Source organism: Pan paniscus, chromosome 1 (genome assembly GCF_029289425.2).
Source record: "Pan paniscus chromosome 1, NHGRI_mPanPan1-v2.0_pri, whole genome shotgun sequence".
In the NCBI taxonomy this organism is placed as follows: domain Eukaryota; kingdom Metazoa; phylum Chordata; class Mammalia; order Primates; family Hominidae; genus Pan; species Pan paniscus.
Window position 1 is genome coordinate 43,777,059 of NC_073249.2, and position 16,299 is coordinate 43,793,357.

At 52.9% G+C, this 16,299-nt stretch overlaps 1 protein-coding gene across 2 annotated transcripts in view; it reads right to left on the reverse strand.

Annotated features, from left to right (window-relative positions):
* The window catches only part of MFSD4A (major facilitator superfamily domain containing 4A), a 33,916-nt gene that overhangs the window by 9,743 nt on the left and 7,874 nt on the right, over window positions 1-16,299 (reverse strand). Inside the window, exons 2-7 of one of the 2 annotated variants that reach the window (XM_034945054.3) lie at window positions 13,220-13,418; window positions 12,248-12,508; window positions 9,046-9,214; window positions 8,164-8,279; window positions 6,946-7,119; window positions 864-1,011 (exon numbers count right to left, since the gene is read on the reverse strand). In XM_034945054.3, coding sequence (XP_034800945.1) covers window positions 864-1,011; window positions 6,946-7,119; window positions 8,164-8,279; window positions 9,046-9,214; window positions 12,248-12,508; window positions 13,220-13,418 — 1,067 coding nt within the window. The remainder of the gene's footprint in view (window positions 1-863; window positions 1,012-6,945; window positions 7,120-8,163; window positions 8,280-9,045; window positions 9,215-12,247; window positions 12,509-13,219; window positions 13,419-16,299) is intronic. The other variant, XM_034945062.3, reaches the window with a different exon arrangement.

Here is a 16,299-nt window from a genome sequence, read left to right on the forward strand (position 1 = left end):
AGCCTCTAGTGCGTCTCTGGTGATGTTCAAAACATAATTATTTTTAATTAACTCATTAAAAAAGAGATCTTTGCTATAGGCACTTGGGAGGCTAGGGAAAGGGGAGGGAGAGTAGTCGAGAGAATTAGAGATTTCTGACATCAAAGAGGCTGTGTGACTCCTGAAACCAGATCCGTGTTCTAATCCTCCACGTTTCTAACATCCACCACAGCCACAAGGCCGGCACGTACTGTTACTGAAAATTAGCTTACAAAATGCCTTTCCTATGCCATAACTTCTCCTGTGCATCTTTGCTTTTCTTTGAACTTGGCATTTCCAGCACATCCATATCGCACAAAATGTCAGCTGCAGGTCAGCAGACGTTAAGATGGGGACAAAGCGGATGGAAAAAAGAAGCTTAACTGCTTCTCTGCGGCCTGCAATCCCATCATTACGGGGATCATTCTGAATGGAGGGAGCCCAGCGGGTCAGAACCACCCCGGCTGTGGGCCTGCTCCCGCCAAAGTCAGGAGGGGGGTGTTCATTTCTCCAGGGAGCTAGGGCAGCGTTCTCGCTGGGAGATGGTGCTGGCCTAGAAGAGCACAGGGGAACATCACACACCGGGGACAGTTGTGGGGTGGGGGGAGGGATAGCATTAGGAGATATACCTAATGCTAAATGACGAGTTAATGGGTGCAGCACACCAACATGGCACATGTATACATATGTAACAAACCTGCACGTTGTGCACATGTACCCTAAAACTTAAAGTATAATAATAATAAAATTAAAAAAAAAAAAAAGAGCAGAGAGAGACAGGGCAGAGCGAGGCGGCGGCGCCCAGCTAGATAGAGCGCGCCTCCTGGCTCGGGCCCGGCCCTCACCTTTGTACTGCAGCGAGTCCTCGGTGTAGGCCAGCATGCTGGGGAAGGTGCTGCTGAGAAACAGGCCCAGGCTTGCCGTCCCCACGAACAGGAAGACGACGTTGTAGGAGAAAATAAGCAGCACCAGGAACGTCACCACCACGCCAACCTGTCGCGGCAGAGGTGGAGGCGGTTAGGAATTGCGAAAAGCTGAGCATCGGTGGTGAGGAACCGCCAGGAGTCGGCGTCTCCTGGCTTGGCGTTTCCTCTCTAGCCCAAGGAGCCCAGCTGTGTGACCCGCGCGCCACCCCGTGGACCAGGCGGGAACCGCAGTGTTCTGGGGACCGTTCTGACATCCGGAAGGAAGCGTGGAAAGGAGACCCCCGCCTAGACATCTTCCCACCTAGACATCTCCCCTAACAGCTACGGTACACGCTGCGTAAGCATTTGGGGACTGAGGACTACCTGTCCCCAAGGTCTTATCTGTAACCGCGGGAACTCCACCCAAGCCAATTTCATCAGCTCTCTCTGCCCTGCCAGCCCTGGGGGTAGGAGAGTCTCTGTTTCTTTGTGAGAAGCTGCTTCTCTTCTCCTGAAAGCCAAGAGTGCACAGACAGGAAGCCATCAGATAGCAGGGGAAGAGGGGTGGTGGCAGCAGGGTCCCATCCTCTGGGAATCCTAGCCAGCCACCCAGGGAGAGGGTCAGTGGCTGTGGCAGTCAGCTTGGCACCCTCAGATTTGGCTCAGATTCCCATGGGCAGATGCTAACCTATGGTTGGAGACCCAGAAATCTTTCTTTTCTTTCCTTTTTTTTTTTTTTGAGAGACAGGGTCTCACTCTGTTGCCCAAGTTGGAGTGCAGTGGTGCAATCTCAGCTCACTGCAGCCTCGACCTACAGGGCTCAAGCGTTCCTCCCACCTCAGCCTCCTGAGTAGCTGGGACCTCAGGCATGTGCCACCACGCCTGCTAATTTTCTGTATTTTTAGTCGAGAAAGGGTTCGCCATGTTGCCCAGGCTGGTCTTGAACTTCTGGGCTCAAGCAATCCATCTGCCTCAGCTTCCCAAACTGTTGGGATTACAGGCATGAGCCCCCACGCCCAGCCAAATCTTTCTAGTTCAGTAAAGGTCTCTGTCACGCAGGCATGTTTTTGTTAATATAACCATATTTCTAAGTTCTTTAAACACGTTTTTATGTCTGCATTGAGTCACTTCTGTGCAAGATGTATCTGGGAATAAACCCAGGCAGCACAAGATTTGGGGTCAGAAGACCCAGGTGGAAGTCCCGATGTGTTTTTTACCAGCTGTGGAACCCGGAAGTAGCTGATTGCTCTAATTCTTAACTTCCTAATCTGCAAAATAGGAATAGTTACAAAAGCCACACTAAAGAGTGGTGGTGAAATAATACAGATGAAGGGGCTCTGTAAACTGTGGTGCTTCAGACAAATATGAGTCCTAGTGTTTCTCTGTGGGCTTTTCTTAGACGTCTCAGGAGATAAGGATCTTCTATAGCAGCCTATGGCTTTGAGGTAAAAATCTCCTGGATGAAGACATCTGTTTCTTTAAAAAGTAAGTACAGACTATAGAGCTAGGCAAGAAATCTCATCCAGCTCCCAACCCCTCCACTTCTGGGCATGCAGAAAGGAAAGACTTTCAGGGTTGGGAGCCGATCCTGGGAGAGTTGCTCCAATTGGAAAATCAAAGCCGGTGCTCCTAATCCTTGAGGCCTTTACGCTCCTCTAGCAGCCCTTCCGTCTCTGCCACAGGATCTGTTAGGTGGAAGGTGTTCTCGAGGCTCAGAGGCCTTACCCAGACAGACTTCCTCCCCTGGGGAGGGATCAGCCACAAAACAGTGGCTGAAGGAGAGAAACACATTCCCTTCACAATGGAAATGGAAAGACAAAAGACTTCTTTCATGCAGTAAAAATATGAAAGTCATAACATAACTATGGTTCCAAAGGTCATGTCTTTCTTTGGCACAGAACATGGTCCCTGAGATCCATTTGTTCTTGCTTTCCCCTCTGTTCACTCTCTCAATGTTGGGGTGGCCCAGGATTCTCTTCTGGCTCTTCCATGTCCGCAGTGCTCTGCTCCACGTTTCACCTGCCTCTGCAGCAGGCATGCTTGTATCTATCCCTCTAGCCATGAGCTGTGTCCAGGACTCCGGACTTGCACCTAAAGCTGCCCCTTGGATATAGTCAGTCCCTGGATGACTAACCATGTGGCCCAAACTAGACTTTTAATTTCCTCTGCCAATCCTACTCCTGCACACATCAAGTGAGGGCATCCCAGTCATGCAGTTGCTCAAGTCCTGTGTCTAAGGTCCTTGATTCCTCCTTTCCTTACCTCCCACACCTGGGTCAGCAACAAGTCCTGTCCGCACCATCTCAAAAAACATGTTCGATCCTTGTACTGCTCCAGATCCATCCAGACCACCCCATCCCAGCCGCCTCCCTCTGGCGCCTGGACTACAATAACAGTCCGTGTTTGACTCTTGCCAGCTACAGTCTGTTCTTCCACACTGGAGTGCACTTTTAAAATGCAGTGCAAGTGGCTGGAGATGGTGGCTCCTGTCTAGTTCTACCACTTTGGTAGGCTGAGGCAGGAAGGATCGCTTGGGACCAGGAGTTCAAGACCAGCCTGGGCAACATAGTGAGACCCTGTCTCTCTAAAAAAAAACAATAATAAATTTTAAAAATGCAATGCAAGCTATGTTAGATGGAAATGTGAAACATCACGGGGCACCTGTATAAGTGCCGTTTACTTCATAGCATGAATAAATGTATCTGTGAGATGCAAAAAAATAAAAAGAAAAAAGAAAATGCAACACAGACCTGCTTAAAACCTATTGGCTTCCTGCCCACTTAGAATAAAATTCAAAGCCCACCTTACAAAACCCTGAGGATGTAGCCCCTGTTTACTTCCCCATCCTCATCTTTTTCTGCTCCCGATCCCCCACCCTGCCTACCGTGCTCCCCCCAAGTTAGCCTCCTACCCCCTAACCCAGGCCTTTGAACACAGGCCTTTGAACTTCAGCCAGGCCTGCTCACCTCCTGCCTTCAGGGGCTGGCACCTTCTTAATATTCAGTGTTCAACTTAGGAGCCTGGGACAGATGCCGGGGTTTGGAAGCTGCCACTCCTGCTCCTCTTCTTCCACCTGGCTACCCCATGTACAAACCACATGCATTTCCAGCCATGCCTCAAAGACTGTCACCCTGAAAATCCCTAGATTTGGGGAAGTTTGAAAGACACCCAAGTCTTATTTTAGCCTTGGTGATAGAAGACTAACCAGGACGAACTATCAGCTCCACCAACTCTCTTCCCACGCAGTGTGGCCCCTGCCTCAGCCAGTGACTCAGTCTGGTACTGAGCCTGCATCTCCACTGCCTACACCCCCTCACCCTCCATCTGTGCTGGGGCACACTGCCCTCCTCTGGCCGGCCGTAAGCTCCCTGGAAGCAAGAACCTTGTCTTCCAGAACTTGGCGGCCTGCAGTTTGCAGCAGGGCTTTGCACATAGCACAAACATACTAAGTCAGGAAGTAGCTGTTGAGCTCCAGGAGAATGCTGAGAACAGGGTGGCCATTAATTTAACCTAGAGAGGAATACTCGGAAGTAGTCACAGTGAATATGACACAGGCACTTCACATCTACACAGGAGATGCTTGCTCAGGGCCACTCAGCTGCAGTTCCCAAACAGGGTGCCCACAAAAGCAGCTGGAAAGCTTCCAAAACAACCCAGAGGCCCAGGCTCTTCTCCACACCTCCTAAATTAGAATCTCTGGGGTAGGGGTCCATGATCCTATTTTCTCTCTCTCTCTTTTTTTTTTTTTTTGATTTGAAGTCTTGCTCTGTCTCTCAGGCTGGAGGGCAGTGGCACCATTTCAGCTCACTGCAACCTCTGCCTGCTAGGTTCAAGTGATTCTCCTGCCTCAGCCTCCTGAGTAGCTGGGATTACAGGCAGGCGCCACCACGCCCGGCTAATTTTTGTATTTTTAGTAGAGATGGGGGTATCACCATGTTGGTCAGGCTGGTCTCGAACTCCTGACCTCGTGATCCACCCGCCTCGGCCTCCCAAAGTTCTGGGATTACAGGTGTGAGCCACCGCGCCTGGCCTTTTCATGATCCTATTTTCAAAAAGCAGCTCCAGTGAATCTAATGTATTTGGGAGTCACTTGTTCTAGGACAGTGTTTTCCTGAGCTTGCTGGATGATGTAATTCCCCTGGGGTATTTGTTTAATATATAGATTGCTATGCCTCCTCCTGGACATTCGGATTCACTCAGTCTGGGTTGGGCCCAGGAACCTGATTTTCCTTTTTAAAACCCAGCACTCCAGGTGAGTGTCTATGGGCAATGCCTAACATATGTGGATGCTTCAGACCTTTATTTTCCCAAACCCAGATTTCCACCCACTCTCCTCTGTCTTAGCAATTGGCCTTGTGTCTGACCTAGACAGGGAAGCCAGGGCTGGCCCCATGTCTGTGCCCTTCCTCTTCTGGAACCTTTCCCCTTTGACATCGTTTCGCCCCAACTCCATGGACAGGGGCCTTCCTCCTTGCTGAGCTTAGAGCTTCCTCCACTCCCGCTCTCCATCCCACCTCCCCTCTGTCAGGGCCTTCCTCACTCGGTTACTCTCTCACAATGGTATTTTCACAGACTCCTCCTTCTAATAGGTGTCCTCCCTTTATCCTCTACTATAAGCAGGCCCATACACCCTGAGTCCTGCAGAACACAACTCCCTTCAACTCAAAAATATTTACAAAGAGAAATGCAAATTCCTCCACTGCTCATCTCCCTCTCACCCTCAACCTCTTGAGTTTGGGTTTATCACCTACCTCCCATCTACATTGAACTGAAATATCTTTCTTGAGGGTCAACTGGCACAAGGTCAAATCCAAAGGCCTTTCTTGGGGATCATGATCTTTGTCTCTGAAACTGCAACCTTGTGTCCAAACCCCCTCTCTGCTAGAAATTCAACCAAGGAAATGCTTTCTTACCTGGACTTAGTACCCTCATTGGGCTACTTGGAAAGGTAGTAAGTTGCAGTTACTAGAGGTGTTTAAGCAGACAGTGAACCCTTTGGAAGGGATGTTATAGATAGAGGTGGCTCAAGCCTGATGGGAGGTTGGACTAGACAATTTGGCAGAAGTCTGTAATGTGGACCCCTGTGTCATGGATGGTGACGTGGATGGACACCAAGGCAAGGGTCTTAACCCACTGCTCAGGCCCAGACCTCCTGCCTCCTAGGCAGATCAGTTCCTTGAAGGTCATCCTCCATGTCCTGCCTACTTAAGAATCACCTAGCGCTAGGCAGAGTGGCTTACTCCTGTAATCCCAGCACTTTGGGAGCCCGAGGCGGGTGGATCATTAAGAGGTCAGGAGTTCAAGACCAGCCTGGCCAACGTGGTGAAACCCCATCACCATTAAAAATACAAAAATTAGCCAGGCATGGTGGTAGGCACCTGTAATCCCAGTTACTTGGGAGGCTGAGGCAGGAGAATCACTTGAACCTGGGAGACAGAGGTTGCAGTGAGCTGAGATTACACCACTGTGCTCCATCCTGGGTGACAAAGGGAGACCCTATCTCAAAAAAAAAAAAAAAAAAAAAAAAGAATCACCTAGGAGAGCTACAAAATGCAAATCCCCAGGCCCCAGCCCAGAGGCAGTGATTCCGACGGTTGCGGGATCCCTGGCCTCCACAGCTTTCCACTGACTGGAGGGCTCTGAGCAGCTGGGCACCAAGGTAAACACAGGAGGACCAGGGCCAGCACTGGCTTTCCTCACGCTCATAGCCGGTTGTTGGCTGGGATGGGCTCCACACACTGCAGCCAGCACCTCCTACAGACCTTTCCTTTTATGTTTTAAGGGTATAAGATCAGCAGCCCAGAGAGGGGAAGGGACTTTTCATGGTCACCCAGGTAGGCTCCACCTCCCAGGGAGGCTCCCACCCCTTCCTCGTCATCCTCTCTCCTCTCTTCCCTCTACTCCTGAGTTCCCATCCTGCTGGCAGAATGTAGGCCTGGGCAAACGTCCTGGGGTAGGGGCCAGGAGGAGAAGGCTTCTCCTGGGTCTCTCAGAAGAGAGAGGAGGCTATTCAGCTGCTTACCACGTTGATGAAAACCATGGTGGCCGGCTTCATTCTTGAGGATATGGGAATGGAGAGGAGCCGGCCCAGTGTGATGAAGCCCCAGAAGAGGCTGGGGAGGTAGCCGGCCACCTTGTGTCCCACAGACAGGGGCTTCTCCACAGCATAGCTGTACACGAAGGCGGAATAGGCACCCTGTGGAGAGACCGGGTGCTGCTGAGCACACCTGCAGCCCAGCCAGACAACGACCCTCACAAAGGGAGCCCAGGCTGGGCAGGTGTGGGGAGGGCAGAGGGAGGACTGCCTGTTCCCACTCCCAGAGGCTCAGCCAGGGCTGGGCTTGGAGTCAAGGCCACACAACACACTTGGCTCAAGCTGAGGACAGAACCTGGGGTGCCTTAGCTTACAGACTGCACCGTGGAGACCTAGGGGTTCCAGAGAGGTGGCTCTGGATCTCCATGGGAGTGCCCGCAGGGCCTGGGCAGACAGGCACTGCTCCCCACTTCAACCAGAGCAGAACACGACTTAAAAAAAAAAAAAAAAAGGTGTGTGCAAGCATCTGGTTTTACAGATGAGAAAGCAGACAGAAGTGACTTGCCCGAGGTCACACCCAGTGCTGGAAGTCAACCAGTACTGTCACGAGTACTTTCCACCAGGTCATCTAAGTTTTTAGGGCTTTTTCTCTGGAGAGGTCATCATATGGCAATCAGTTGATCAGCCATTCACGACTGCCCTAATATAATCCTAAGAAGTTTCTGGAAAAAGGTGCTAACTAATGTAACAGAGGTCACTAGTGGCATGAACAACTGGGCCTAAATTCCACCTGAAGCTTGTTTACAACACTGGCTCGAGACACCCAGGTTTGTAATGTATTCCAGGAAGCAAAGTACCCTGTTTATATAGCATGACCTCTAATTGGGGAATAGGGCACCACCCCTTTAAAAAATGCAGGTAGCCTGTCCTTGACAACAGACCAGTTAGGCCCCTACCTATAGCATTAACAAAAATAAAACAAAAATAAAAAACAATTGGCCAAGACAGAAGCCCATAGTACCAACGTGCTGTGACTGATTCTGGAGACAGTCACACTAGGACTTCAGATTAAATTTTTGAATCAACTGTACTCCAGGAGAGGTCTCCAGGAAACCTTCATGCTCCTCTCTTTCTCTTGCCTTTCCCAGACTTGAGTCTGGGGGTGAAGGGTCCCCCAGTAGGGGGCGCCCTCTGAGGCAGGCTCACCGTCAACCCATCCGTCATGAACAGGACCAGGGCGGCCGTGATGTGGATGGCAAAGAAGGAATAAGGGGCTCCTCTGAGGTTCTTCCTTTGGCAGCAGCTGAACAGGTCCTCATGCCCTGCAGGAGGCACAGGAAGAACAGGGGTGAGTCTCAGCTTCTCCTCCCTCCCTCTGCATGTCCCAGGGCCGTGGCTGGCAGTCAGAAGAGCCCTGCAGGATGGGGCCCACTTACTGCCTCTACTTTCACGACCTTTCTGTTAGGAATAACCCCTGTCCATCTCCCAGTCTTGGTGGAGCCAAGGCTCAGAGAGGTCAGGTGACTTGCCCAAGGTAACAAAAGGCAAGGCTGAGCAGAATGGAGGGTGAAGTCAGAAGTCTGCCTTCCTCATTCTCTTGGTCAGGTTGCACCATCAGGGCCAAGATTTTCCTTTTTCTTTCTTTTTTTTTTTTTTTAAAAAAAAAAAAGGACTATCACCTGTGGCCGGGCATGGTGGCTTACACCTATAATCCCAGCACTTTGGGAGGCCGAGGCAGATGGATCACCTGAGATCAGGAGTTTGAGACCAGCCTGGCCAACGTGGCGAAACCCCTTCTCTACTTTAAAAATACAAAAATTAGCCAGGTGTAGTGGCATGTGACTGTAATCCCCGCAACTTGGGAGGCTGAGGCAGGAGAATCGCTTGAACCTGGGAGGCGGAGGTTGCAATGAGCCGAGATTGCACCACTGCACTCCAGCCTGGGCGACGAGAGTGAAACTCTGTCTCAAAAAAAAAAAAAAAAAAAAAAAAATCACCTGTGATCTAGGTTCACTCTCTCTGGGAGAGGGGTTACCAAGGAAGCCTCAACATGAGGCTGTGAGGATGCAGATTCATTAGAGCCCCTACCTAGGTGTGACTGAAACTTTGGGGGCAGTGAGGAGGCATCTTCCTTCTCAGGAGGCTGTGTCTCCAAGGCAAGCTCATCAGCAGACAGAAGCAGGGGCCTCCTCTGGGGACAGCAGGTCAGCAGCCGCTCCTTGGACAGCAGCATCAGCACAGCCATGGGCACTGGAAGCTGGGGAGCAGGCAGAGGGTCAGGAGAGCCCTGCCCTGAAGCTCCCCCTTCCCACACCTGGCCTCTGCACACACTGCATGTGCATAGTCCTGGGAGAAGACAGCTCTTTTCTAAGGGTGCCCAGCTAAAAGCTGAGCCATGCCAACCTAAGAAGCCAGGTGCCTTGACCAAGGTAGGAGTGGGGAGGCCTGCTGTAATTGCTGCCTGATCACCATACTCGCGTCCCTGAAAAGACAGATATTTGTCGCATGCAAAGCTTAGACTCAAACTCTCTGCTGGCCCAGGAGAGGTGCTGGGAGTAAGCTTGCTGGAGTGTCACACCTCACACTCCTTCATGCTGGTGGGTTGCGTGATGCTTTACAAAGCAGCTTTGCTTTTGGGCATCACATCTCTACAAAACATGCTGGGGGATGTTATCACTTAGTCGTAACCTGTTAGAACTGGAAGAGATCTGAGGGGTAAACTAGAGACTGAGAGACTGCCCTGGTCACACAGTGGACTCGGGGCAAAGCCAGAATGGAGCCTGGCATCCTGATCCTTCCAGTGCTGTCTCTACCTAAGGAGCTGCCTTGGTGATGTTGATCCTAGCAGGGCACAGAGGCTCTTCTCAGGGGCTTGAAAACAAAAACATGATCTCCTTTTGATTGAAAAATACATGTTTACGAACAGCCTGTACACATAAGCCCTATGTTCAGTTTGCTGCTATTTATGCTAAATCGGAACTCCTTCAGAGCAGTGGGAAATGGCTCCTGCTTCTGAGGTTGCCTGGGGAAGCCTCCACCACCTCCCTCAGGGGCCCCTGCTTGTGTCTCACCACCCTGGTTGCCAGGAAGTACCACATCAAGTCTAACTATTGTCCTTCTTGCTGCAACTTCAGCCCAGTTCCTTTCACTTAGGAAAGACAGGAAGCCCAGGGAGCTGCAGATGTCTCCCAGAGGCTGGTGAGAGTGCCCAGCTATTGGGCTCTTCCTGGCCCACGGGAGAGGCATAGGATAGAGATGGAAGGCTGGCAGACTGCCAGCCCCTGCCTGGTGTTGTTCTGGGGGAGCCCTTCCCTGCCCCTGGAGGCAGGCTGGCTCTCACCAGTATTTCCTCAAGTCACCTAACAGGAGTGAAAGACAAAAACCACCCCTGTGTTGGCACCTCCCTATGGTGACCTTGGGAGCCTTTCTGCACACTCAAAAAGAAGTCAAGGTCAGACATGGCCCCTGGCAGTCAGGCCTGAGTGGGGAGAGAACAGCCCCTGCTGAGCCCTAATGGGGGAGACACAGCCCTTCCTCCAGTGTGAGGGGGGAAACAGGAAACCCACCCACAGAGGCCTGTAGTGGCAGAGTGCCTGAGTGAAGGCCAAGTGGAAACAGCTGTACAAGAGGCATGATCGCTCAGGTGGGGCTTTCCAGGGAGGTGGGTGCTGGGAAGGGCTTCACAGAGGATTGGCTGGCATTGCTGGCAGGAACACACCCAATTTTATAAGAATTCCATTCAGGGAAGGCAGCCCCACCTTAAAAGTCAGAGAAGGGCAGGTGGGGTGCACATGTGTGTGCGTGTGCACCCACATGAGTACATGCACAGCCCCATCTTCCTCCGTGCTGGACTGTTTATTTTCAGACACAAACCAATAGAAAAAGTCCGGAAATCCTGCAGCAAACAAAGTCCCTCCAGTCTGCACTTCATGGGGCAAGAGAGAACAAACCTCGGGCTTAAGCCGGACCTTCCGGCTTCCTGGTCTGGGAGTCTCAGCCTAGAGGTTCTACTGACACTGCTCCTTTCCTTCGCAGGTCTCTCCTGGAAGGAACAGGCCCAAAGCCGCATTCTTTCCAAAACAATGGATGGGCATGGGCTGAAAAGGGAAGGAGCAGATGGAGAGGGTGGGTTTATGAGAGCCCCCAGAGGAGATTCAGGCCAGGGAAAGGAAATCTACAAAGGAAAGGAAGGAAAAGGACTGGTGATGAGGGGGCAGCAGGTAGATGGTCTATGCTGAGGGTCAGGGCTTCCAGCCGGGCTCAGCCTCCTATCAGTCCCTTGTCAGGGCTTTGAGCTGGTGATGGCATGACACCCCCACCCTTGCCCTGCTGCTCACTGGAATGGTGGTCTCAAAGGCTCCTTTCAGTGCTATGTGTGTGGCATATTCTGAGGCTCAGCAGCAGCTGGGCAGCTGCTCTAGTGCCTGAGTCCAGCCCACCTGCCCCAGGAGAGCTGAGAAGTCCACCTACTGCAAAGAGAGGCTCTAAGCCACCATGACAAGCAGCATGGTGCCTCCATCCCACAGCCAAGACAGTGGCCACTGTAATGCTCCCCACCCCCAAGCCCAGGAGCCAGGGATGCTCTGGTGTTCCCGACAGTCCTCCCCAACCCAGGTGGATGGGGGTAGGGGGTCTCCCCACCTGACACTCTGGCTCCAGTCTGGGCTAACGTGAGAGATCCCAACTTGGGTTTGCAGAGCACCAGAGGAGGTTTCCAGCTGGAGGCCAGAGTCAGTGCTGACTTGGCAGGGGTGTACAAAGCGGGCCTCGGTATGTGACGCAGTCACGGGGTGAAGTGGTCTCTCGCTGTTCCCACCATAGGCTGCCTTGGCAGGCAGGGCCCTTCAGAGGTCATCTTGTCTGTCTCCTAGCCTCCACAGGAGCCCCTGACAGCAGGGCACAGGAGAATCCCACCATTGATGAAGGGACCCAGAGAAAAACCTTCCACTTCCTGCCGGGGTCTGTCCAGGGTCCACTTCATCTGGCCTTGGAGGAAAAAACTAGTTTCCCACAGAACCTCAGATAATTCGAAAGTTGACCCTGATTTTCACTGTGCTCAGCTCATTGTTTTACCCTCCTTGAGAACTGCAATCACAGGTCGCTGAAGGATGGTGTAGTAGTGCAGGGGATCCCGGGGAGGGTTTGTCCTCCCATCCTCCTGCCTCTGGGATGCACACCTCAGCCCCAGCACGTTTCTCAGCATCTGAAGAATCTTCACTAGGTGTGGGGTGGACTGGGATGTGTGGACTGTCCACTAGCTCCCTACCTGGCCCGCCCCAGGGACACTCACATTGATGAGGGCCATGATCCAGAAGGCATAGGACACTCGGGTCCCTGCCCCGTCCTTTGGAGTCAGCCCTGGGAACGTCTGGTTGGACCAAGCCTTGGCATCTACGTGGTGCTGGCCCAGCACCCTGGAGACATGGAACAGGTGGCCTCGGGAGGTGGTGTTGGCTGTGCTATTGGCAGGCAAGCAGTTGGCCTCAGACAGGAAAGGGTCAGCAATAAGGGGGCTCAGCAGAGCACCAAAGCCCACGAAGAAATGGAGCACCTGGGGACAGAGGAGAGGTGGCGGGTGGGGGTGGGGGTCAGTCTTCAGCCCGGGGAAGTGGTGGCCTGGCCTCCAGTCCAGAGGACCCACACTGAGCCCCCTCCCCCAGCCCCACCCTCTGCCCCATCTAGGGGCTGCTGCCCAGCCCTGGAATGGGGAGCCATGGGTGCAGGAAGCAGGAGAGGTGAGGGGAGGTGAAGAGTGACACACCTCTCTCAACCACCCTGCCGGCCTGGGATGACTCGGGTGACAGTGCCCAATTCCCTCCCCATCTCTGTTAATCCTCAGCTGGGACTGATCACCATGTTAGCATCCACCAGCTAACACCCTAAAGGGAAGGGGGCACAAAAAGGGAAGGGCTGGCTGAATCCTGGGCACAAAAAGGGAAGGGCTGGCTGAATCCCGGGGGGAGAAAGACGAAGAAAGGAGAGAGAGGGAAGGAGGGGAAGGAGAGGGGAGGCAAGCCCTGAGTCACACCCCCTTTCCAGTTCGCAAAGAGCTTTCTTTCCCAAGCGCTTAGGCTCCTGGGACACCCTGCAGTGAGGGCAGGGATCACTGCTCTGCTTTAGAGATGGGAAAACCGAGTCTAGAACTTACTAACCCAGCTGGTAAGTGGGCCCCTGGGGGAGGAGGCTGGGAGAGAATGAGGGGGCCTAGGGAGCTCCCATGCCCTCCCCAGCTCCCAGCCCTGTGCCTGCTGGCCGGGCTTACCTGGAGGAAGACGGCCGAGTCCTTCTGGTACATCCTTACCAGCTGCATGTTGGCCACGGTGTCGATGCAGCCCATGGCCAAGCCCGCCAGCGCCATGACTGAGGCCAGCACCTTCACGTCGCGGCAGAAGGGGATGACAGCAAACACCAGGGAGATGGCCAGAGAGGAGGTGAACAGGGCCCATAGTGACTGGGCCAGGCTGCAGGAGGGAAGGGTGATGTCAGGGGATGGGGCTGGAAGCATCCCCTCCCCCTTCTCCTCCATTCACTGGGTGGTCTGGGCAGCCAAGACATTTCTCCCCCTCTGGTAGAAAAGGAAGAGAGCTGAGGAAGAAGCTGCTCACTTATTAGCTGTGGGCAAGTTGTCAAAGTCTGCTCAGATAACAATCTACCTCACAAGGTGGCTGCAGGACACTTCACAAAGCCTAGCCACTAGTATTCTACTTACAAACAATTGCACGTTATTTCCTTAAACCCTAAATTGTTTACTTAAAAGCAATTAAATGCAAAAATATTTCCCACCCTTTTCAGGGAACCTGTTTTGAGCATCTCAAGAGGCATGTGTCATAGGCATGCAACCGCAGGTGGGACCCACCCGGATGGAACCTGAGCCCAGAAGTCTCAGAGCTGGGCATTTCTTCTTGCCCAGGAATTGGCGCGGGCTGCCCTGTGCCCTCCCCACACAGGAATGGTGAGGACGCCATTGCTTCACAGGCACCCGGCCTGAGCCGCCCACACCAGCGCCCACAGCCCAGGTATTCAGGTGATTTGATGACCCCTGTAGCAGGCAGAGGTCGCAGGCTCTGTGCCTGGCAAATGTGCAGAAGTGGGGAAAGGAGGGGCTGTGGCCATACACACTGAAAGGTGACCGTGTTGATCTTCCCCTTTTCAGATAATAGAAAAGCCCACAGCAGGCAGGGGGAGGGCCTGCTACCCTATCAGTGAATGAATGAATGATTGGATGGAGTGTCTAAGGCTCTGTCAAGGTCTTTTTTGGGACACTTTGCCCAATAACCAGACTCTCAGAGAAAGGATAAAGACTTGTATTTTCTGAGACCAGTCTGAAAGTCTAATGTCAGAGAGGAGAGATTGGGCAGCAGGCAGGTTCTGGAGGTTGTAGAGGAACTTTCTCAGATTATGGAAAGGGAGAGAGCCCCCCACCCCATCAGCCTCCAGTGCGGCTGCTGGACCTGGAAAGGTGGGAGCTGAGAGAGGGGAGGGGGAAAGGCCTCTCTGAGTTTCACACTGAAAAAAAAAGAGGAGGGCCCCAGTGATCACTCAGGCTGTCTTCCCAGAGCTTCTGCCCCTGACCCCCTTGGCTCTTGGCCTTGGCCCTCAGCCATCTCATCTTGCCCCACCTTTGATTAAATCCTCTATCAGCATGGCTCTGCTGATAGAGCAGTTCGTTATTTTCTCCTTTCTTGTTTCCAGGCTGATCTGCTGGGGAGATTACCGATCATGACAGTCATGACCCCAGCATGTTCCCAGCTCAGAACTCATGGGGGAGGAGAGGGGGACCAACCTCAAGGCCAGCTGTTAGGAGATGGAGGGAGAGTGCGTCATGGGGAGGCAATGCTAACACACACCGTGGGCTGATAAAACAGCAGGCTGCTCATCATAGTTCTCTCTCTTTCCCCTCCCTTTCCCTGGACAAGACAGACTAGGCAGCCTCCTAGGTGGCCTGACTTCAGGGATAGCCAGAAAGTCCCCTGTCTGCACTCTCAGAGGTCCCCCTACTGACACGGGTACCAGGACATGACATTTCTACCACCTCACTCACCACTTTGCGTAAGCAGGGATGCCCCAAGGCAAGTGCAAAAACTCTCTCGAAGAACTAGCTCATTATCATTATTGCCTTTCAATCCTGCAGGAAAGTGAAGTCATCTGCAGCAAAGTCCTGAGGGGAACGGGACCTGGGATCAGTAAACTGACATGGGCAGGGGCTGCGCAGAGGTATGGGAAAGGAAACCAGGATGATAGCGAGTACTACGGTCTGCTGACAACTGCTAACGTTTGTCACTTGGTTCATATGACAAGGCTATGAAGCAGGCTTTGTCGTTGTGCCCATTTGACCAGTGAGTAAACTCGGGCTGAGAAAAGCCAAGATAGCAGCAGACAGAGCCTGAACTCTAACCAAGGTCTTCTGGCTTGATAGTCCCTATGCTATGCTGCTTTTCCAGGGAGGAGTGTGTGTGCGTGCACATGTGGGTGCATGTGTATGGGTATGTGACTGAGTTACTCGCTAATGGCTCCACTCAGAAGGTGCAAATGCAGGAGGGGAGAGGAAGGAGCCACGGACCCAGCCAGGCTGGAGAGGGGAGTGCCAGCCGAGAATAGGAGGCCAGATTCTGCAGAGCGTTGAATGGCAAGGCTAGGAAGCACTGGAGAGCAGCTGCGGTCTCTAGAACATGCGCCTCTAACACCCCTCTGCGGGGGTTAGCAGAGATCCACATGCTCGCGAGCATCACTGCTGGCTCCACCACCAGCTTCCCCAGGCATCTGCCTCTGCCTGTTCATTGTGGAAGCCATGCCTGGCCCCATATTCGGCTCTGCAGAGACGCTCAACCCAGGTTCCTGGACGTGGCTAGTGACCGGCGCAGTGCTTGGGGAACGCTTGTCTTGCCAGCCCACACGGGGTGGCCTGGTAGAAGGGACTGGGCACTGCTGGGAGGCCGATGTGGGAGTTTTGCTAGTTTATCTGATAGGGGAGACAGAGATAGAGGCAGAGAAAGAATCATGTAGGGACGGGTTGCCAGGAAGGTGCCCAGTGTACAGTGGGGATTGGGAAAAAGAGAAGGGGTCAGTAAGTGCTGGAAGGGGTCAGGAAGCCCTGTCCAGGTCTCATCTCTGTCCTGTTCACTGCTGTTTGTCTCCTTTCACCTGTCATTCTTGAGAAGGACACTAGGTGCCCACTGGAGGTATGGTTTGTCCCAGGCTCAGCCACAGGCAGGAGGGAGGGATAAAGAGAGAAAAGACGGAAAAGGGAGGTTGGAGAGAACCACGCCTGGGAAATCCCCTCCCTGCATCTCCCTGGACTGTGATTTTAGTTTGATAAGCCTGGAGGTTAGGGCGATGGAGACC